The following is a 24,537-nucleotide window of genomic DNA, read 5'->3' on the forward strand; positions in this document are numbered from 1 at the left end:
CCCCCCCCGATGAAAATTGAGGGTGAATTGTTCATACATTAAGTACTGTGTTTACAGCAACCACTACTTAGTTGGTTGTTTCTCTTCTTTCAAGATTATATCCATAAACTAACAAATGGATTGAGGAAGCATCTGTATTAGCTTCTTTCACTAGTACAGAAGAATACTTAGCAGTTCAGTTTCAGAGACATGCTTTGTAGGGAAAAAGAAAATAATTTTAATATCCACAGAGCAGTTTGAAAAATAGGATCTTGAAGAAAATAAGATACCGAAGAATTTTACATATATAATAACGTTTTAGACAGCAAAATGAGATAGAGGATGGAAGAGCCTTAATCAAGTTAACATCTTAACCGACCTAGGACATGCTGTTTTTCTCTTATACTGAAGTACTTGCAGTTCTGTTGAGTGCAAATGCCCAAATTTCTGCATGTTAACATGGGAATAATTTGCTAAATGATGCAACAGTTTAAGGATCATGCTAATGGGAATAAACTTAATTCCTTTGGTGTTTCAATAGGAAATTAATGAAGTGATGCTAGCCCACAGGTGTCTACCTGCCAAGTGAAAGGCATATGTCTTCTGATCTTCTCTAACCAAAACGCATAGAAGTGAGACTGCTAAAAAGTGACCATCTGTTGGGTGCTGCTCTTGGGGAGCAATATGAAATAGCAAATGTTGCGCATTTTATTTGCTACATAACTGGATATTTCTCAGGTACTCTTTGTGATGTTGGCACTGCAAGAAACAAAATACCATTAAAAACAGAAATTCAGTATATATAGCTATGTAAACTACTGGGGACATTTTTCTTTTCCTGCTGTGTTGCGTTGCCCTGCCCTATTAACATGTAATCTTCTGCCTGTGGAATCAACAGGAGCTTTGACTTCAGTTTTTTGATTTAACATTCACTATTAGGTGAGACAGTTATTGAAGGCACAATTTAATAATATATTTTGCAGTGGAAAGTGCAGTTTTATTGCAGTAATAAAGTATTTCTGAGTAATAAAAGCACATTGTATCTAATGTGCCAGATTCAATGGCTTTAAAAAAAAAAAAAAAGAAGAAAAGAAAAAGTGTTCTTTAGCACAAAGGTGCTTCAATGAGAGAAAATACGTGAACTCTAGATGCAATAGTTGTACTTTAAGGAACTAGGCAGTTTCAGTTTTTTAAAATAATGCTGTTGGAGCAATTGTTTTGCAAAGTATAAAACATTTAGTGCATCAGTCTGCTTTTAATAATTTAATCTAAAGTTATGAGTAACAGAAAATGAGTTCTGACATGAATAGTCAAAATATGTCATCATCTTTTAAACTTTGATAATTTACGCAGTCTATAGATATAATATTAAAAAAAAAGTCATGCCAGGATGTAGGTGCTGATACCAAAGTCCAATGCTGAAACAACAGCATGTTATGAACAATCTTTTTTTTAGCTTTTCTTCCAAAAGTTTCAGAGTAAGTGTAACTGGAAATCTTTCATTTAAATCTGAATGTCTGAAGATATTTGCTGTGATATTTATTTCTGTTTTTCCATGCAGGAAGCAGGATAACTGGAGCAGAGGAGCCAGAGATATGAAAGCTGGCTCTGTCCCTTTTGTTTCATTATGTTGTCTGAGAATTTGTGGTTGTAGAACAATTAACTCAGTGTTCTAGAAAGGAGACCTAAACATTAGATTTTCTAGCACAACCCCCATCTTCCACTTCTGTATTAATAGATTAAAAACAAACGAACAAACCCAAAACAAATAAAAAACATTCAGATAAGCATTTTGGAGTATAATTTATGTAAATTCATAGACACACAAGTTGAAGAATTTTTTTCCCCTCATCCCCTAAACTATCACTGTCAACGGATGACATAGCAATGGTATATTTTTTATTGCTATGTAAGAGACTTATATTTGGGCTGTGATCTTGAGGGTCTTGTCAGAATGGAAGAAAGTGGTCAGAATATGATATGCTGGTCTGTACTGGGCAGTACAGAGCTGAAAATCTTTTTGCATCAGAATTGTGTTAAAGTCTACTATGAGAAGTTCACAGATACACTTACCATCGTGAAACAGGGTATCTAGAATATCACCTCTTCCTCTGTGAAGCTACCAGTCCTGCTTCAGATGGGTATGCAAATTCCTGTTAAATTCTGACCTTATGCAAACAGGAAAAAAATGCAAACATTGATGCAAATGGAATTGCCCTTTGTAAAGCTAACGCAATATAGGAAATGTAACTTCTGAGGAATACGTGGGTCATGTTCAAACAATGGGAAGGACTATCAAAAATGCTGCTATGCCTTAAGAAACTACTGTCAATGTAGAATTGCAGACAGTGACATATCTTTATATTTGGTTGGTTAGCTGAATTTTAAACTCACAATATCTCTACTGATCTCACAGAAATAGTAGTTTAGGAAAAAGGTAACTCCATTTATGAAAGTACAGTGGAATGATTTTGGATAATTTTCTTTTTATGCCATCGTTTTGTGCACTTGGTTGTACTCCGAACAAGAATGCAAAAAGCTCTTTAAATTATCCACTGTATAACCCAGGCTTATTTTCTCTCCCAGTTTAATTTCAGTTCCATAGTAGTTTTACTTTGTCTGAAGTAATTCTGAGTTGTCTGCTTCTGGTATCAGTATTGTTTCTACCCAGTTTTGTATATTCAGGGTGGGGAAAAGGGAAATATGCTTTCCACTCCCTCTACCTACCCAGTTTAATGATCCATGCTTATATCCCTAATTTTCTGGGTTCCTTTGATGTTTCTACTACTATAAAATGAGAATACCTCCAACTTTTGTGAACAATATTATGATTCACAAAGCATTTGTTACGTTCTCTAAATGCATATGCTTTTTCTGAAAGTGTCATCTTATTGACAAGTGGTAGATTCAACTGCTGGTGAAAAGAAAGAGGGACAGGTGAGAAGAGGAATGGATGAAGGATGTCTTGTTCCTTTAGTCCATCTTCTCTTTGGTCAGTGCAAGCTTTGGGCTTCAGTATTGTTGATAACAATGACTCTCATTTGTTTTTGTAATATAATTAAGCAAATATGGCATACATTATTTTGCTTAAGAAGCTAGAATAGTACAAATTCAACATGGCATATGTTCAGTGAATTAGGTAGCAGTGAACAGGTTTTACATTGATAAAGTAGACACACTTTCACGGAGTTTGGTTCTTTTCCCGGTGTTGTGTAACCTTTTTATTAGTGAGATAAAATGTAAAATCATTAGATTGTAGTACACACATCTGATACTCCTTTAAGGTATCAAGTATGAGGTGAACTTTTAATATTATCATTGTGTTTGTTAGCAGTACGACTGCTACTAGAACACCATGTTTAGATTTGGAGAAGTCCGTGGTTCTAGAAAGTTGCTGGGAGAGTGAAGAGAGAACTGAGGGGGACAAGGCAAGTGATTTCTTAGAAGACTGGATAACATAAGTTATGGTGAGAAATTCCAGGAAATTCTGTCTTGGGTAGTCAAGGGGGTGTGAAGAGGAGAGTTGATCATAGTATGTCAATAGCATCACCTCAAGTGAACAGCAACATGAGGAATAAGATTCAGAGCTTCCATCTAATGGGCAGTGGATATGAAAAGAACCAGCTGTTGTAATTGAAGCTTATGCACCCAGGGTAGAAAAAAGAAGAATTTCAATGACAACACTAATTTGTTGGAACACATTTCCTAGAATTGCGACAGACTGTATGTAGATGGCAGGTTTTTAGCCAAGACTGGAAATGCTCAGTACGTGTCAGCTGTGGTAGTAACCATAGTAACAGCTGAAACCAAGAAAGGTTCAACAGTCCTATAAATGAGCAGTTACTCTGTCTTACAAAAAAACCCCTCCCCTCATCCCTGAAATGTAGTATGTCCTGAAGTTATGCAAATTTGGGGGAACAGCTTCTAGAGCTGAGGGATAGACTTTGTCAAGTGCTTTCTGGATTTTATGGATGGGGACCACTAATCGGAGCATTTCTTCAGTGGGAGCATAGAAAGCCTCTCAAAGAAACAGAACCCAATGCATTTTAGGACAGCATTCATTAAATCCATCACCTCAGGAAACAAAAAGTTCTCACTTACCAATATTTCATGGCCAGACTGAACTCCAAAAATCCACAAACAGAGCTTGGAAAAGGACTTTTGAGATAAAACAACTCTTCTGCTGTTTTTTCTCTCCTCTCATGCAGGGTGAAGGTATGTTCCAAATAAAATTAAACAATGGACATCACTTATTAATAAGTTTAAGAAAAGTAATTAAAAAAATTAGTTAGGTTAATTACATTATGGAGTTCATCTCCTTCTTGTTATGCATTTCTGATAAATAAATATGGACAAGAAGTCTCAGACAGCTCTGAACTACTTTATGTAGGACATTTCTTTATTTTGCATAGAGTTAAGAAATCCTAAAGCATTAGCACTGCAACGGTGTTTTTTGTGTACTTCAGTTTTGCCTTTGTGTTGTAAGTTTTTAACAAATTTATATAATTATATTTTCCATTGCTATTTTTGATTGCCTTCCCCTTTTATAGTGTCTAGTGTCTCCCATTGGTTTTAGTTTGATTCACCAAAAACTATGTAAATATACTGATGTGATACTGCTCGTCAGACACTGTAGTTTAATGCTTTTGTGTATGAGTTCTTATCTCTCATGCCTTCATTTGTGAAGATTCTAAAATTAATTCCTGTTCCTGTGGTTCATCATTCCCATCAGAGTTTGTTGTCTGTTTTCTAAGCAGGTGCTTTACAAATTAATAATACATTGGTTAATTACATCATTTCTATCCCTCAAATTCCTGTATTTGTATTGTATTATGTCATGCAAGTCGTAAGGCCTAAATGCTCTTTCCATTAGAGCTCAGCTTTAAAATTGGCTGTGACATTGCCTTCTTTTGCCTATCCACTGAGGCAAATCTGAATATAGACACACTTTTAAAATCATCAGCTTTCAAGATGGTTTTACATATTGACAGGTGGTAGCTGAAAAGCCAAAAGGAAGAGGCAAAGTGTGTCTTTCATACATGCTGCATCTTCTGTCTGGGAAAGAAGAAGTCATAGAAGAGGGAAATCTCACTTTATAAACACATGGACAGTTCACCCTGACAACTGTCAGGACATGACAGGGATTCCAGTTCTTCTAACTGGGATCCAGATGTGAAACCCTTCAGAAGATATTTTTTCTGCCTCTTGCTCCCCCCACCTCCCAAACCTTGCAAAGTTTATCTTCAGTCAGGTCATCAACTCTATAAAGGAAGACAGAAGTATGAACAGAGACAAAACCAGAAATCTGTTCTTTATTTTTCCTTCTTTTTTTTTCCTGACAGTGCTGTTGGTGAGTATTTCTAATTGGAACAACACTAGCTTCATCTTTGCCTCCTCTCTGTTTCCTGTGAGCTTGCTCAATTAAATATTATTTTTCACGTATCTGGAAAAAGTACCTTTAAAGATTGCCATTGTAGTCCAGTGCTCCTATTCCTATTTTATTTTCTGATGGCTTTAATGCAGTGGATTTGCTCTTGTATTGTCATGATGCACAAAAGTATGAGGCAGTACGTCTGTTTTCACAGATCTGTTAGGATTTTTTTCAGTTTGCTCATGACTAAAAGTACTTTAAAAACCCATTGGACATTTGATAAATACAGCAAATTGCACATATAAGCTAATTCAGCAAAATTACCCCTAGAAATACTAGAATGGATGTCATGTTTGAGTTACTCATAAGACATTTTCTAACTGGAGTTGTGTTTTGTTTTCATTTGTTTGTTGGTTGGGGATTGTGTGTGTGTGTGTGCGCGCGCGTGCGCGCACGTGTGCGCATGCGTAGGGGGTTTAACATCATTTCATACCCTCTAGGATGTTCTGAAGGAAATGATGCTTCCATAGGTTAGCCCCCACAGCAAGCAGTACCCACACTAGCTTTCAAATTCAAACCTTTCATTAGACTACCTTTTCCACTGGCAGCTTTCCTTACATTCTGAAATCATTCAAAAGACACTGTAGAACATGAAGCTATCGCATGAAGTTCATTTTATGTTTTCCCAGTCTCAAGCTACTTAGTGCAAATAAAATTTTGTGCCAGTCAGCCCAAGATGTGTTACAGCACTGTTAAAGCCCAGCCTGTTAATTACAAATGTTTTGCACAGTTTGTGTGATGCACAGATTTCTTGGAAATAGGTTTCCTTTGGCAGTATGTAGTTTTATAGTACAGTCAACAGAATGTTACAGAATAGCAATTATGGGAATAAGGAGAATGCACAAGCTATTGGACTGAATACTTTAATGCTGATACATTTTTTCTGATAAAAGCAACTCAGATAAGAGAATATTCAAGTTATTGTAGCAATTAGTTTTTTCTAAGATGTCTATCTATATGAAATGTTTCATGGTAGAGAAAAACCCCCACAACTCTGTAGTAGAATACAAAGTTTATTACATTTCTAGACTACATTATCCTTGTCAGCTAGATTAAAGCATTCTCCTAGTTTCTGTCCTATATTACCATAACAAGTGAGGAAATAATGTAGTGTTGTTACACAGAGCAGCTTATAAATTTTGACATAAGTGTGAGAGAAATCACTTGAAATGTGAAGCAACCAAGAGGAATAATTAGGAACAGCAGAATGATCTCAGTAATATGACAATGGTTTCTAAAGCACCCCACAGGATTGAAATCATCAGGTTTGCTTGACCTATATCTTTAATAATACAGCTCATTGCCCTTGTATTGAAGCTAGAGGGTAGGACAAAGTATAAGCTTTATCATGTTTTAGGAGAAATTGCAAAAAGTTTATTTATTAATACAGCACAAAATGGCCCATTTCTATGATTACCAAACAGGAAAGCAAGTTGGGCTACAGTTCACCACACAGAACACTTTATAGTCAGGCTTGGCTGGCAAAAAATATTATGTAACACTCAAATAAGATAAATGGCTGCATTGGCAGTGGAAATAACCTTCTGTTTAATTAGAAAATAAGAGCTATATGGGACAATAAAAATGGTTACTGCTGCCCTCAGTCACTGTTTAATAAATATGATAGTGTTGAAGATAATGCTAAGTGTTATTTATTTGTGTAATATCGTGGGCTCAGTAATTGTTCATGTTCTTGATAGTTACCCTGCATGTAGAATGAGTCCATTTCATGTTTTCTTTGTTTAACTCTTAAAAAGGAAACAGGATTTTTTAAACTTTTAAACTGTTTTTAAAACCCAAAGATGTGTGATCAAAGTTCATTCACCTCTCAGCAGTGCTGTAATGAAACTACTGGTTTCTTAGTTTGCCTTCAACATAATTAAGCTTTGAAACTAATTGTTTCATACTTTTCAGGCTGGATTGTCTATCTGCCTTGAATATGTTTCTATGTCTGTGAGAGGAGAGAATAATTCAAATTTTGAGCTGTCCATTTCATCACAGCTGTGTTTATAGTTAGTATGGTTCTAAGGTCTGATTTTAGCATGGTTTCACATTCCTTTGGCTTCATTTGGAGTTTTAAGCACTAAACATGTACAAATCCAGTCCTGCATGGCATGGTGTGGAAGACTGATGATTGCAGTGAAGGCTTCTCTCTAAAGGGAATAGTTTTTACTAGTAAATTGAGCATCAAATTCTGTTATGTGCATATGTATCAAAAGTTTCCTTTCTCTGTAGAGCATGTTTATTAGATATGGACATTGTTCCTGGTTTCACGTATTTAGGAACATACATGTATTTAGGAACATACACGTATTAAATGCTTGACAGAAAAGCAGGGCATGGGATGCATTTTGCAGTATACTTTTAACAGGCTTGGTATCCCAGCCCTATTGCTTTTCACAATCTTTCTATTTTGAATCTACAGTAAGTACAGGGATTTGAAAAAGGATATCAAAGACTTTGCTTGGTTTTATCCAAGGGAAAAACTCAGAAGATGTTTCATCAAGTTTTAACCCCTCCTTCCTCCCCTACTTCCTAGCCCCCCCGAATGTAGACTGTATGTCAAGAGGCAAACCAAACCAAAACAAACCCCCTTTTCTTCACACAATTCACTTTAAGCTTCGAAATCCTCCAAAATCCCCAATCTCCCTTTGCAGTCTGGTTCCCACTCTCCAGCTTTCCTCATCTCCCTCTGAAAGAAAAAAGCGCTTCTTTAAGGGACTGATAGGTTGTAGAGCGATGCTTAGCAACAACATTCCTGTGCCTTAAGTAGCTGCAAGCCCCTAGCTGAACCCTTTGATGTGACTGTCAGGGCAGATTTATTTTGTTTTAGCACATTGTCTACTTGTCCAGATGTATCAGGAGATAAAAAGGAGTCATGTTTACACTCTTTTCGGAAGGGGGAGGGAGGGAGGAGATGTAATTAAATCGCGTTTTTGATGAATCTCTGAGAGATCGAGATGAAGAACAGAGGAATTGGCTTGAATATAGAGGGGAAACCCACTTGCCTGCCCTAACACCTGACATTGTAGGAAAATGAAGTGTAAAGCCATAGCACAATGTGTTGATTTGGCTCTGCTGAAGCCTTTGACTTTGTGTTTTCTCATGTGCTGGTAGTTCACGAGAGTCCAGAAAGGCCTATTAGAAAGTAGCGGTCATGCACCATGGACTCTTTCCTGTGTGTCTTATTAAATAGATCTATTTGTCCAGGTTGAAAATAACTGTGTTTTTCTCTAGAATGTTAATGTTATAGATCACATATCCCAGAACTTCTGGCTGTGGTAAGTGGCTGTCAATCAAATACTTAAAAAAAAAAAAAAAAAAAGAAAAAAGAAAATAGTTGAGCCTTAGTGATCTTGGATAAACAAACACACAGTGTAAGGCAGGCCTTGCTGAATTATACCAGAGAACAAATACCACAGATAAATCCATTTTTGTTTATTTGCTTTTAAGTTGCACATTTAGCAACAACATTCTGAGCTCTATTAATAACCTGCGGTGTGCAGTGACAAGTCTGATTCCAGCATTCAGTATGCTGTGGGTATGCCAAGTGAATAAAATGCTAGTTTTAATCTGCTGTTACAAAAGTTACTCTATTTGCATTTTAAATAGGTTACACTACAGCACCCCCTTCTGCTGACTAAGTTGTGTGACAAGAGGTTTTAGCTGCAATTCAGTTTTCTTCCTACATGACAGAATGAAGATGCCTTGAAAGCATTTTTAACCTTCCCATTTCTTAATCCCTGTGCCTATTAAGCAAGGAGATCAGTGCAACTCAACAATAGTCATTAAACTACTGTTGTCTTATAATTTTTAGGATCTAGCTTTCATTTTTGCAGCATTGTCCATACTTCTGAGAAACTGAAGTAGGCAGGGGACAGCAGAGTGAATAACAAAGCAAAGTAAACCCTCTAACATTGCAAACAATTATGCTTGGTCAGTGAAACGTATATGCATTTCTGCATTCCTCTGATTGTCATTCAATGTGTTTGCAAGTGATGATATTATGTTACTGATTTAATTTATGGAACAGTCCCAGAGATTCCTATCAAAAAAAGCAATTTACCTTGCTGATTCTGCCTTTGCTTTTGAAGAATCTATGGATATCAGATTGGCAAAAACAAGTGTAGAAGTTCTGAATGGGCTGTATTTCAAAATATATGTCTATGAAAAGTAAGAAGTTACTGTATTGTATGTAATTTGTATTTGAGTTCTGCATCTGTGTTTATATGTAGCTCATATACAGTTGCTATGCTATAGCATGGTATCGAGCTCAGCAATTACTCCAATAGTGCTGTGTTTTGTAGTTGTGATATAATTGGTTGAAAAATATTGCAGGGAATGCCTGAAGAAAACTTGGAATCTAATACGTTATCAGCATACTTCCCTTTGCGTAAGTGGCTTACCTATGCTTTTGCACCTTCTGTTGAAGTTGTAATATCTAAAAAACTTAGTATTGTTCCTTTACTGCTTCAGAGTTGTTGGGCGATGAGTGAAATGTTATAAATGGCATGTTTGGGCATTGGTGAGGTAGGAACTTAGAAACAGGTTAGCATCTGCTAGCATCTAGAAGTTTTTTTGTGGTTCACTTTACAAGACGCTTCAAAGAATAGCTGTCTATGACAACTCAGAATTCTCTAGCAATGGTTGAAGAGTTTTCTGGTGTGGGGTATGACAGGCTTAAATTATTAATTATTATTAAACTAATTATTTTCTTTTATTAAATTAATTATTATTGAATTTATTGTTGTTATTATTATTATTAAAGCCTACATACTGTAAATGAAAAGAAGGCAGCATGTGTGTTCCCAGAAGGTGAAGAAGGTAAACATGCTGGTAAAGAAATGCAAGTTAAAATGTGGACTTCTTGCTTGGACTTACTTTCCCCAAATCAGACCAGGAGTCAAGGGCCAGCAGATTTTCCTTTATTGTTTTATACTTTTGGGGGTCTTTTGTGGATTTCCTGATTTTCATTAATACCAGTCTAAGAGATGAAATAGCATTCAAAAATCTATTTTAGGGATGAGTGTGATTTAGCAACTTTGAATTTATTTTGTAGTGTGATTTTAAATGGATTTATTTTTATTGTAAAACTTAGCATTAAGTTTACAGTGAATAGTTTGCTTGTTGGATTATATTAATGGATATTCCTTTCATTCACTGTTGTGTTTCTAGAATGTTTAAGTGCTCCTTTAGGGACAGATCCTGTTATCTACCATAATGAAAGATACTGAGCCACTTGAGCAGTAAGGTTTAACTCATCACAAATGAAAATATTGGAATCTGGTATATGATTATGGAGAGGTGGTAATAGTGAAGTTCCTTTCCTTCAACACATTAAACTGAACTGAGTGAGCTGCAGAATCTCTTGCATCCTTCTGCTTTTAAATGTAAGTAGCTAAGATACAATTTTTAAACAAATACAAAGCACGTACCATGCAATAAGAAGTCACTTTTTTTTTTCTACTGGCCTTGAAAATATAGTGTTAGGAAGATGCTAAAATTCTTGGCTTTTGAGTGATATAAATTGCAAAAGAACGGTCTTGGAAGTCAAGAAACCTAACGGGTGTTTTTGTGTGCTATATGTTACAGTAGAACAAATCAATTCAGGCTCCTTAGATGCAGTCATTGCCTTGTGATTATATTTGTGTAAAGTCTTGGAGCCTTTGATCAAAGAAAGGCATTTGTGACTACATCTAATCCAAGCTCTTTAAGGTGTTTAACTTGCAGGGGGTGGGGTGGTGGGGGGGAGAGGTTGATAACAGCTGGGATTTAAATTTAGTTTTGCTGAACTTTTGTTTTGAAAGGATTTCTATTATACACGGCTTCCTTTTCCATACAGAAGATGGATCATTGAGTAAACCTAAAAGGGAAAGAGGATATGGGAGGAAATGGGTGGGGACTTGGAATTAATCTTCTGAAGAAAAATGTTTGATCAGCGGGTAGGAGAGGATGAAAACCTCTGATGTTGACAGCAGGCAACTTTCTGACTAGTGTGTGATTGACAACTTTGATGCTCCAGTGGGGAGTGAGTGTCCAGCCGTGCTCAGGCATCCTCTGTCTGTGGGTGGTAGTGTTAATAATGTGGCAACTGGAAAGATTAATTGTGGACAAGCAGCAGGATTACGAGGAGGGCTTCACAGGTCTAAAAGGAACAGTGGTAGGAAGGCTTCTGATCTGTCAGCCCAAAAGGAAATTAGTTAGGGCAGGCTGGGCCAGGCTTAAAAAAAGGGGGGGAGGGGGAGGAGGGAGTAATGGGAGAAGGGAAGCATTTAGGATATTAAAGCAAAACGAAGAGGATATTGGAAAAGGTCATAAGGGGATGGGGCTGATGTTCTTGAAAGACCTTAATACACTACATCCTCTTACAGTACATGCAGAGTTCAGCTTGTTTTGCAGGGAACTGCAAAGTGACTTTGGTAGTGGATAGAGCTGCCACATTACGTAAAACCTGTCTGTCACTTGCTTTCAAAACGAGCCTGAGAAAAAACTCAAATTAAGAGTTTTCAAAGATGTCTAAATGCAAAATACATAGGAGAGAGTTTACTTAAGCTGTTGCTGCAAGTTACTAGCTGCTGTGTGTTTTACTTCCCACCCTTTTTGGTAGAAGTAGGGATTTTGCCAATAAATTCTGTGTTACCATTAAAGAGGCCATTCATCATGCTTACTAATGTTATTAATCAAGATACATCACAGTACTCTTAAAATGAGATCATTTTGATAAATCATGTATGACATGAAAAGACTTTATTCCTTTTAAGTGCAATTTAGACTGTAATTTTTTTCCTCATTTATGATTCATGGAAGAAACATGGATAAAATTCCCTTGCACATTTACACCTTATCTTTAGTAATAATTCAAAACTGCTCTTAGATGAAAATTCAAGGTCTGATTCACCATAGCTGAATGCCAGCTCATTATTTTCTGGCATTCAGTAGTCCAAAAATAATGTCCATACATTAGGTGCTTTTCACAATACTTGAATTTGGCTGCACACCAGACATATCGATTACACTCAATTAAGCCTAAATGCATAAGAATTATCTGATGTTCATTTACATTTTTGATCCAGTTGCACCCTGCTTTCAACCTGGCAATTTAACATTAAGTGAAAACCAAAAGGTAGAGTAAATTCAAGTGAGAATTGATAATCTCTCTTATATGAGAATAAGGGAAATATATTCTGAAATGCTTTGAATCTTGTTAAGCTCCGCTACTTCTGTTAAATAAGCAAAATTCTCTTGCCTTTTCTTGTTAAAGTTTATTGGAATTGGAAGGCCAACCAAAATATACTGTTCACTGTTCTCCTTGTCATCCTAGTATGACAATAATTTGGCCTACTCTATTAATAGCATCACATATGAAAATAGGCTGCTAAAATGTCCGGAATGAATATTTGCTAAGTTCAAAGTCACACTCTTGATTATAGCTGTTATTTATTAAATTTAAAAATGTCAGAAATGGGTTGCAGCATTTTTTGCTAACATAGGTATAAATATTAGATGATTTTTGTTTATTCTTGTGCTTAGAAATATAAAAAGGAAATGTGTAGTAGAGAGATTTAATTTGGAAAGCAGAGTCATTTAAATTTTACTGTTTCTCAAACCATGATTCAAAGAGGATTGGTTTATCTGAATTACAGTCCCCCCCTTTACTTCCTTTAGCAGCTGAAAGTATTTGAAGGAACGTGTGTTGTTGCCAAAAATAGCAGACCATTTGTATTTTTGAACCATCAGTCTCTACAAATTTGTTTCACTGCAGCAGATGTGCAGTGTAGCCTGATACTACACAGGATGTTCCTTTACTAGTACCATACAAATATTGGGTTTTTTTCCTTGAAAAATGGAATTCAGGGATTAAACAAATGAAACTTTCCTTTAGTCTAACTAGATTCCCAGACTCTTGAGTGCCAGTTGGCAGTGCGTGGCTGACTTCATTTTCTTCTAAATGTTAAAGTGTTATTATTTTTTTTTTCCCCTTCACACTTTACTTTGTGTTTGCATACTAGAAAAACATTTTTCACGTCCACATCATACTAAAAGGTACGCATCACAGACTTAGAAGGTCAGACTCTTGATGATTTTTTGAAAAATTATGAGTATTAGATTAGTAGGCAAAAAAAGCGTAAAGCCGAAAAAATCCCTTATCCTACCAATACCTGCCCTTAAGCTCCTTTCTTGTCTCCTGAATTCTCTTTATTATTAATAAGAAAAAAAACCCCAAACTTAGGAAAAAGACTCCCTATATTTCCCTAGGAAAGTCTTTCTAATGAGATACGTTTATAAAAGTAAATGAAAATGGCATATTATTTCAGAATAATCAGATTGTGTTTGTCATCTTTATTAGGACTGGTTAAATTACTACTTTTAATTTTCTTAAAAATGACTGCTGATGAAAGAAAGTCATTCAGATCTTTGTGACGTTCAGCAAAGTATGAGAAGCACAGTTTAAAGCATGAGATTGAGACAAAAGTGGGTGATACCCTTTTCCTTCCTTTCCACCTTCCATCCAATGCTCATCTGCTATGTTCTTCTGTTTTTCAGTACCATGGTCAAACGTCTAAAACCAGGTTTTAAGAATTGGGAAATCCCATTTCATGAGGGAACGCTGGCTCTCCACGGAAGCATGCCATACCACCTGTTGGTTTTCTGGGACATATCAGGGTGTTGGGATTGGTGGCGAGCTCAGGCTGGCCCATTTGAGACCTCAAGCCTAGTTCACAGCTAGGGAGAAGCAAGCAAGACCTTTTGTAGCCTGCCATATCTAGTGGTCCTTTAAGGTCCCACTTTTGCCTGTTTTCTAGGCTCTTTGTCCCTTCTTTTGCACTTTATCCCTTTCTTTCACTGGCTGTATGTTCATAGTTCATAGAAAAGCCAATGCGTTGTAAATAAAGTTGTTCTTCCTTAACTGTTCCCTAGGATGAAATGGTTAAAGACTTGGTGTGTTGTTGCTTCCTGTCATATTTTCTGCTATCAGGAGGCTCTCAAAGACCTCACAGTGAAATCAAAGCGCCATTGTGTTTGGTGCTCTGCAAACTCATGGGAAGAAACAGTCCCTCTGAAGTAGTGTTTTGATACTCTCTGCAACTATGTCATAAATTCAACCCCAAATGAATATATTTAAGTCTTTTTCTGTTATTAGGCAGAGTGTGTTCCTCATCACACATTTACACATGATTTATACGTATATTTAATCTGTAAACAATTAATTTCTAGTTAGTTATATCTAATATCTGGGGGAAAAAAACCCTTGAGGAGGAGTTCCATGGCAAGTTTCTGTACGTTTTATCACAATGTGAACAAATCATTCTGCTTCATGGGTTAAGATGCGTGAGTTGCTGCTGTCAGTGTTACAAAGGTGTTGAATTGACATATTGCTGACATATTGGTACACAGGTATTTAGACAAGTTTTCAAACCATATATGAATTATTGAAGACTGTTGCCGCTGTGTCTCTTGGGGAAGATATGTGTGCCCAAGAGATCCAAAATGAGTCCTTAGCCTAAGTGGATGTTTATGCAGACCTTTCTTAAATTTATAATAAGCCATGTATCTGTTAAAGTATGATTAATTTTAAGCACTGAGTGCTTTTGAGACAGAATAAGCTTATCAGGAAAATATTACTGTTTGTTTACATAAAAGGAAAAGTCTTTCAAATGCAAGTACGAGTTGATCCTTTCAGTTGGAGCTATACCACAGATTGTCCCATTAATCATATACCTTTCTGGAGAAATGTTTCTGTCAGTCTAAAAAATGGATAATGCAGTGATTTCCTTCATTCTTAATTGTAGCTTCCCTGTGGATATATTAAAAATCTTTTGAAATAAATCATATTTCCTTACTAAATCCAAGTTTTGCATCTGATAATGTGATCTGTACCATTGGACTGATCACTGCAATGTCACAATATTGTTTTCCATTTTTGTTTGAATGTAAATCACCAAATGAGAAGCAACAAGCTTTCAAATTGCTAAGGTCATTTCTCTGTGACCTTACTAGATGACTTTGACAAGTGTTAAAACTGTGATGAATGAAAATAAACAGTATCACAGAACACAAGAATTCTTGATAATTGTGGGTCAGACTTAGAGAATGAGTATCATGCTGTCCCCAAGAAATTTGCCTCTTCATCTGTTCCCTGAAAAAAATGAGTCACACTCTGAAATGCTAGAGATTTGAGATATTTCCATGCTAGATGAGAAACATGTTGCAAAGGAGAAATCCCAAACACTTAAAAACTTTCTAAGGTAATAGATACAAGGGAATCCTTAGCCTATGTCTTGAGCTCCATAGTAAATAATATTTTCTTAATTATTTTGGGTTTTGCTACCACATCTCATTCTGCACTTTACCATCTCTCTTTTGGATGATGTCTTGATCAAACTAAGATTTCTCTTTGTGACATCCTCTGAAAATATTTTGGAATTAAATGTAGTTAGCTAACCAAATCTTCCTTTGTATGTATGTATTGAAACAATTTTACTTACCACATCTTTCCATAAGTGTGTTACATATCTATTGAACCCTTGTCAAGAACATGCCAACATGCTACTGTTCTTCCTGTATTGTAAAATGTCAGGTATAATACATTAATGGCTACTACAGTTACTGATGTGTGTAGGCGTGTAAAGAATTTGCGGCATGCCTTAGAATTAAGGGTAAATATTAGTACAGAAATACTGGGATACAAATCCAAGCTATGTGACACAAATAGAAGAATAGCAACTATCAATGGGTATAAATTATATTCCGTTATAGCCAATATAACCTAATATTAAGCCACATCTTACTCATTGACAGAAAGAAAAATTTTCTAAACAATAACCATTGCTTTAGTTAAAACTACTCGGAATTTAAGTTTTGGGTTTTTTTTTTTTGGCTGGGTTATTTTTGTTTATTTGGTTGGTTGTTGTTTGGGTTTTTTCCTACTGCAGCTTCTACAGTATCCGTAATTCTGATGAACATGGTTTGAAAATCTGGTACTTTCTTACAATCTGTCTATTTAGTATCAAGTACAACAATTCTTAGCTTGGACAAAACTTACAGGTTAATATGAAGACAGAGATATCTCAATTTAGCAAATGTTTGGTTATGTGCATAACTTAGGCTGTGAGTAGTCTAACTTTATTGGCCTTGTAACTTTTATACCTTATACTATGATAGACTGCAAAACTTGGATGACTTTAACACTTGCAATAATACAAGCTTCTCCTGTAATAATACTGTTAGAATTTCTTTACTGAGCTATTTGGTGACCTGTTGCTATAAAACTGAAGCCACCACTCATTTTAACCAGCTTTCCTCAAAGCTATTTGTATTTGTAGTTACCTTCCACTGCAACAAGAACTTCTGATGCATATGTCACCAATACTTGAAGACATAACTGTCACATGTCAATGCTGTCACTGTCAAAATATTCCTGTGAATATTAAGAGTAATACAATCTATACAAATCTCTTTGGAAAATAGCTTAGGGCCAAATGTCAGTATGTGGTAGGGAAAACAAATTGTTGTCTTTCTGCTGGCGCACAGGCTTACTCAGAAACGTGATTCAGAACTCCAGGCAGTGTTTGTGCAAAACAATCCTAACCCTGGATGATATTCCATGGAATTAAAGTTGCTCTAACTGAATGCTTAGCTCAAAGGTAATGAAAACTGTTCTATATTTGACAGGGAATTATATACTGTACATAAAATAACAGCAAAACACCAATAAACAAACCCTCCTGTTCTTGCTTTTCCTAAAATTGGAAATAAAGCTAAATTGCCCCTTCACTCCAATAGGCTTTTTAGAAGCCCTTGAATTTTGCTCACTCAGTGGTATATTGCTGAAAAGGCAAAGTCTCTTCCAGTAATTTTAGGAAAAGCTATCATCAAGCTGTCAACAGTCTAAATTGAGTATAAAAGTACCAAAGAGAAACCTTCACTATTATCAGAGTCCCAAATAAGTACACTTGAATAGGCAGATAACATCTAGAGTGTACAGTATGGGACCACTTATTCCTCCAGCTTTGGAGTGATTTACAAGGATGAAGTCTTATGTTAAATAGTTAGTGACATTTTTCTTCTTGTCTTACCCAGAACAACTCAGCCGAAAGAAAACAGATAGTTGTGAACAGATGCCTGTTCTTGGAATTCATTTCAGATGTCACACTGCTGGGTGTTAGGGGCATTTGTCTCATCCTCTGAGAGGTTATGTGCCCTCAGCTCATATTGGTCATCAGAGGGAAGATTTCCAATACTTCATAGTCCAGGATAGATTGAGCTACATCTTTACAGTTCATTAAAATCAAAGTATTATTCACTCTAGGTGAAGGTGAGAGTTGTGTCTATAGCATTACCTCTCTGAAAAGGAGGCACCCTGAAAAGTGTATGTTATCACTGGTGAGTCAGTGGAGGCAGGATTTTCTAGATTTTTATTCATATCCAATAAGTAGCATCCTTGCTGTTTAGGCAAACCTGTCCCTATTAAGATGATTGTTTTGATGCATGATGCGTCTTCACGTTATGGCCTCGTTTTTGGTAGGGATGAAAATGGGACTATGACTATGGTCTGACATAGAAATTGCCGGCTGGTCTCCAAAAGCAAAAGCTTAGTACACTAATCTACTCAGTCACTTACCTCTTAACATTTTAATATCTATCATCTAGGAGTCCAACAGCTATGACAAAGAAGATTTCTAAGTCACAGCCTTTAAGAAACTATTACCATGATTAATTTTCATTATTGTGGATTTCTGATTGTTGTCTCAGGTTTAGTGTGGCAATTAAGATTTGAATTAGTATTTAAGCTTTTTCTTCTCCAAAACATTGTAGACCTATTTTACACTTTTATCTTAACTAGACTTTGTAAATCTGGTTTTGAATTCATTTCAATTAAAAAAAAAATATTTTGAGGATATGATTAATTACAAGATAAAAAGTAAGATTGAGGTGGATTCCTTTGATTGACTTTTGCAGCTTATAAACCAATATATCATTAGGGAACAACCTGCGTAGAAGATAGCAATTACTTTCTCAAGACTCCCTTTAGTAAATTATTATGAGATTCAATAAATAGTTTAGCTTTTGTATTTATTCTCTTTATTTGCCTTATCTTTTCTATTAGAAATTATCAGGTAACTTTTAGTGAACACTGTCATTTGTGTCTTCTGTTAAAACCCATCATCTTTTTATGTACATTGCAAAGGGTAGATTGTAAACACTCCAGAGCAAACACTATGCCTGAAACTGGACATAACACTACCATTATATCAATCCATCTAACTTAAACTGCATTTTAAAAACTGTAATGATGATTCATATTCACCAACACATTCCTTTATTTTCATATCTCTTCCTAACAATGCAACACTGCTGCTCTGTAACTAAAAAGCAAGATGGTGAATGTGGCTTGTTTTGACTTTATATTGCTCTTCCTTCAGATGAAACATACAACTGGATGAAGATTAGTTTATTGCAAACTACAGCTCCACAGTCTTAATATTTTTAAATTGGAATCATAAGATCTTGAAATTTTTATTATGGGGAAAGATTTGGGTTTCCTCTCTTTTCCCTTAACATTTTGCTTTTAAGGATTCTGAACAAGTCTTCTTGATACTTCTTTAAATGTATTAGACTTCTGGTGTGGGTTTTAAGTGTTTGTTATTAACAATTCTGTATACTTGTCCACTTTTTTTGCATTACAGGCATTATAATTTTTAAGAGATCCCTTCATTTAGCTCACAGGACAGTGGAATGGCAGAATAAGTTTTTTGCTCTAGTTTTGAAAAATATGGTATCTTATCCCAGCTTTCTATTTTCTGTCTCCTTTCTTACATGTGGACTCACTCCTAACTTCCTTCAGGTATATATTAATCTGTTTCACCAAGAGGAACATTGCCCTAAGATTTCCTGAAGAATATGGTAATTTTTTGAAGCTGTAAGCTGTATGAAAATATTCTTTTAGTAATGATGCCTAATATCATTGTGTAAACAATTGAGTACAGCTACCTTGAAGGACTGCAGGCAGCCTTAACAAAAACAAATTAATCTTCTCTGGCCGGTGACCCTGTGCACCTGTAACCACACCATAGCACTCAGCTTGCAGGTGCATCCTCTTTGCGTAATCATTGACTTTCACTCTGAGTACTGCTAATATTTGTTTTATCACACAGGCCTCCAATGATGCTGCCTCCACCTCTCCAGAGATGCACTATACGCCTCTGCCTTCAGGATCCAGAGACCTCACCAATCACAGAGGTATGAACTAAACTTTTATTGGTATGAAATGCTGCAAAGTGGTAAGCTTTGCTGTAAGGCCTTCTCTGTATTAGTTACTGCTGTATTGGCACTTTACAGAGAATACTGCACCTTTCAAGCACTAGATGAGAAAACCATACCTGTCAAGACTACAGATTTCAACTCACATTGAATAGGATTTAAAGGTAGTCTACTGGGAAAGCAAATAAATCTATGGATAATAACATTCAGTTATATTTTTCTGCATGTGAGAGAAAAATGTAAAGAGATTAGAGTACTTAAATATTGCTAAGTAGATGATTACATGCAGCATTGGTAATTTTGAGAGAATTTGTAAACTTTCTAATATTTGTAAAGATAGAGCTTTTTGGCAGTTTAACAATTTAGGGCTGTAATTTTGACATGTTAACAGGTTTTCATTGCAATAAAAAGGGATTCTTCCCAGTTTTTCAACATTAAAGGTGGATCAGTATTCAATTTCCTTTTTCACCAGTCCTTAGAACTTAAAAAACACCTTGGGCAAATTCTCAAATTCCTTCTGTGTGCCTATGGAGCAAAATCTTCACGGAACAGGTGAAAAACTGAAGCAGTCAGGAAGGGTGTGTTCCAAGTTCTTTCACCTTTGTTCTAAAAAGGAGAAATTTATAAAGCTTGCAGCATTTGGCAGCTTAAAACCAGAGCAACAACATTCTTATTTATTTCCCACATTACACATTGATTCCATGTTGTTCATGTAAACCATTTGTGTAGAGACAGGTTTTGTACAGGATACCAGAATCAAAGTCAGTGTTATATTTATGAATTGACGGTAGCTAAGTTTTAGTGTGTGTTCAAACTGCAGCACTGCAGAAGATTGAGGCAGCGTTAGTAGAAAGCCTTATTACTTGAAACCTTCTGAAACAATCAGGCAGGCAATGCAACTGAACAAGGATCTGTGATTCAGGTGGGAAGGATGAGGAAAGCAACTGATTAGACTTTAATTCTTTGCAGCCTATATCACTGTGCCAGGGCTAAAGATGGGTGTGAAGCTACATTGTGGTCTTGGTGTAAATTGACAGGGTGTACTGGAAATCAGATGTCCTGAAAGAGCTGTAGTGCATTGTGTTCTAACACTGAGCCCATGTAGCAACTGGTACTTTTTAAAGAGAAAGGACCAAACCGAAATCCTGGATTTGAGCAGACATCTGGTCTTCAGAGATAAAAAAGCCAGATGAAAATAACTGCAACCCACTGCCCCCCCAGTTCCCAAGATATGTGTTGTGGCTTTGATTTTCAGGTAAGCATATTTGCTTTGAGGTTGGATTTATCATGTTGGATTAAAAGGCTAGGGTCTAGTAAGGCAATAAGTAGAATGACAGTGTTGTAAATGCCTAAGTTCTATAAAAATACATACAAAGTACCACTAAAAGCCAGGTATCCTCAGATCTGTTTATTTAGATGATAGTGAATTAGAAGTGTGGCTTCGCGGCTGATTTTGGAATCTGACTTGGCAAAATAAATGCCAGTAGCATTTAAGTGCAATAGTTGTGTGCCTGCATTATTGATTGACTTCTCTTGCAATAAAGCAATTCTGTGGCTCTAGTAGGTGTTGCAGACGTGTCCATATGGGCGTCCATTCAGAGCTGGAGCTTACCAGGTTCTAAGTACCACTGTCTTTGCTAAGGTTTGAGAACACCTGCTCTCTTACTATGACAGGGGAAAATTATATTCCCCACATTATCAACTTTTTACCCCTAGTTGTTCACATAACTCTTTAATATTGTCTTTACTCTTCCCAGAAATATTCTGCTTTGCATGCTAAACATGTGCTGAAAATTTCCTTGATGATTAAGCATAGTTATAAATCAAGTGAATGGAGAAGAGTGTCATCCAAAAAAATGGTAAAATTGGCCCTAAAAGAGACATTGTTAGCATGATCCAGTAAGTTTATATATATATATAAAATATATTCACAAGGAAATAATTAAGAAAACTTTCCAAAATTCCAGGTGTTGTAAATAAAACTTGGAACAACCTGCTAGCAGGGTACATTAACTCAATCAACTTTTATAAAAAAAAAAAAATCTCTAAGTTCACAAGCTCATAAAAGATTAATTGGACTCAATAGAAAAATCGCTAAGAAAAGAATGAAATACTTAAACATGCTATTTTAGGTTCTGAATATCTTCAATTTTTTTTCTTCACTGAATGCTTTCAGTGTTGTAAAAAATGATTGAATCACCTGTTGCATATGTAAATATTGGCAGTTTTCAATGCAAACTGGAATGAAGAATGCTGTAAGTTTGTGAGTGCTCTTATTTGTCCCCGGAGAAACTTGTTTACCAGAATCTGAAACTCTGGCAAATGGTTTGGTACAGCTGTAAATTGATTTGGGGGGGATTGGAAAGGGGAGCAGGAGCAAGCTGTATGTACTTGAATGGTACAGTTTCACTTGCACATTTCTCACTCTATTTAGCTATGAATTTTGCAGGGAGAGCAAAACTATATAATTCTGCATGCATTGCACCATGCATCTTGCATCTTTCATGTTCATGCATGCAGTATATTATTTTGTCCAGACAATATTCAGGAATTGTAAAAATCTCTCACTTTCAGAGCCCACAGAAACTGCATATGACAGCGTGGCATCAGTGTGGAATGATATGGAATAATCACTGTAAATATTATATCAAGTGTTATGATGCTTGAGTATATAAGTGCACGAAGAGAGCAATAAATATTGGATACACATTTTTAAGCTTTAGAAAATTTCTCCCCATCTTGGGAAAGTTGTTTTCCCTTAAATTACTTTGTTGCTTAGACCCACTTTTCTAAGTTGAACCTTTACTTGGTCCCACTGTTTATATTTTTTAGCAGAAAATGTATTGGCCTTCTGTGCAGGTTTTGGGCACCTGACAGCAATATGACTTGATTCTTTGAGATCTAATTGCTGTCCCATTAGGCAAGCCTTCTAAAGTGGTAATTTTATAGATAGCTTTATTTTTGTTTTGATTCCAAAACAATGATCTCAAACTCTTAAGGGTCTTTCCTTGGTCTTTGTTAAACTAGCATTTTGTATTTTATTTTATATGGGTTTAGACACCACTGATTTACTTGTGTGAGATTTGTACAGTTCTCTTATCCAGATAAAACAAGTCAGCTTAAAGACACATCCTCCTGTCATACAGTATGCTTTGTTTATTTTTAAATTCCATTGCTTGTATTGTTCTAGTTTTCAAATATTCTGATGAAGCAAAATAAAATGGGTCCCCCCTTTCTTTCTGCTTGTCCAGATCTACTGTTAAGAAAAAAAAAAATCCATTACTTATTGTTGTTTTTAAATAGAAATGGTCATGCTCCCAATACACAAAAGTAATGAAATATAACATATTTTAGTAGAAACTTGCTCCAAAAATTTTGTTCTTTCTCTTTTTTTTTTTTAGTGGTTTGTGTGCATGGCCCAGGTGCTTTTCTGTTCCTTATCGACAATTTATTAACTGGCTACATACAAAATCTTAAAATAGAGCTTTCAATTTTTAACATAGTTGAAATTGATGGAAAAAGAAATTTTAAAATTGTAATAATGTAATTTTAAGGATAATTTGCTTGATGTGTGGAAAAAGGCTTCCCAGCCTCCAACCCCCTCAGGTTGTATATTCCATTTTCGTAATGGCATCTTTGGTAAGGAAGTTCCTTTGTTATGTGTAAGCATTCAAACTCAAATTGCCTTCTAAAAAGAACAGTGCTTTCTAGTTGGTGGGGAAAATAGTAATTTATCATTCTATTTCTTGAGAAGCAATATTACTAAATCATGACTATTACAAAAATCTGTTTTCCCATATAAAAAGAAGTGTTGGATGCCCTTTGTATAAACAGATATTTTAGAACATTGTCTGTTACCTGATTTACTTGAAAACCTATTCATTTGTCAAAGCCGTTTGGTTTCCAGTAACATTTTATAGATGTCTCCTTTTCTTGCGCCCTTGTTTCTGGGAACAACCGGTGGTAAGTCTGCCCCATAGCTTACTGGTAAAAGGAAGAAGCAGCAGTAGTTTCCATTAAAAACTAAGCCTGTATTTATGTAAGTAGTTTTTAGAGCCTTAGCTTGGATTTATGCCAAGGTTTAATAGTTCCAATCTATTCTGGCTTGTAAGAACTTCCTGAACAAATCCACTGTCCTGTTTTGGTGTCTATTCAGTTAATTATCCAAGTGTTCTGGTATGCACAGACATTGCATTTTCTCATTTTATATTTGAATGATGAGTGCCCAGAGGAAAAAAATTGTTTCTTATTCTACCAATATGTTTGGGTCAATTGACAGACACATTTTTTTATTTTCTGAAACAGTCTAATCTGAGTTTGAAAGTCATAAACTGCATTCAGAAACAATGCCCAGAAATCCACGGACAATATTTTTAAGATTCCTAGTTACCCTCTGAAGGTAATTTTATAAAGCATTTTGGAACAAAAGAAAAGAGAGGTTCCTTCTGCTCTCAGTTTTTCTTTTTGTTTAAGAGGGGTGTGCTGAAGATTTGTTTTGGAATGAAGATCTCTCCAAACTTTTACATTCCTAAGCAAGCAAAAGCATGTAGGCATATAATCTGTTAGAGAGGCATCTGAACTTGAGCTGTCTGGTTTTCTTCTGTGATCATTATGCTGTGCTATTGTACTCAAGACTGTTTGGCATATTAAATTTTTAATAATCACTGCTATAACTATACAGAATACTTTCTGATTGATTTTTTGGGTGTACCACATATAAAAACGAGCTACTAACCTTGCAGGAGTTGAGATATGCACTAGGTCAAGACAGAAGTGTACTTTAGAATGCACAACAAGCATTTGGACATCCAGTTGTGCTGGAATTTACAATCCAGTAGATGTCAAGGGAGACCTACTACTTTCAA

General features: G+C 35.8%; 1 protein-coding gene across 1 annotated transcript in view; it reads left to right on the forward strand.

The window, feature by feature from the left end:
* The window catches only part of LOC104831985 (chromosome unknown open reading frame, human C10orf11), a 691,415-nt gene that overhangs the window by 562,781 nt on the left and 104,097 nt on the right, over positions 1-24,537 (forward strand). The window contains exon 8 of the mRNA XM_010567920.1: positions 19,567-19,651. Coding sequence (XP_010566222.1) covers positions 19,567-19,651 — 85 coding nt within the window. The remainder of the gene's footprint in view (positions 1-19,566; positions 19,652-24,537) is intronic.

This window comes from Haliaeetus leucocephalus, unplaced genomic scaffold, assembly GCF_000737465.1.
Source record: "Haliaeetus leucocephalus isolate CR32 unplaced genomic scaffold, Haliaeetus_leucocephalus-4.0 Scaffold229, whole genome shotgun sequence".
Lineage (NCBI taxonomy): Eukaryota > Metazoa > Chordata > Aves > Accipitriformes > Accipitridae > Haliaeetus > Haliaeetus leucocephalus.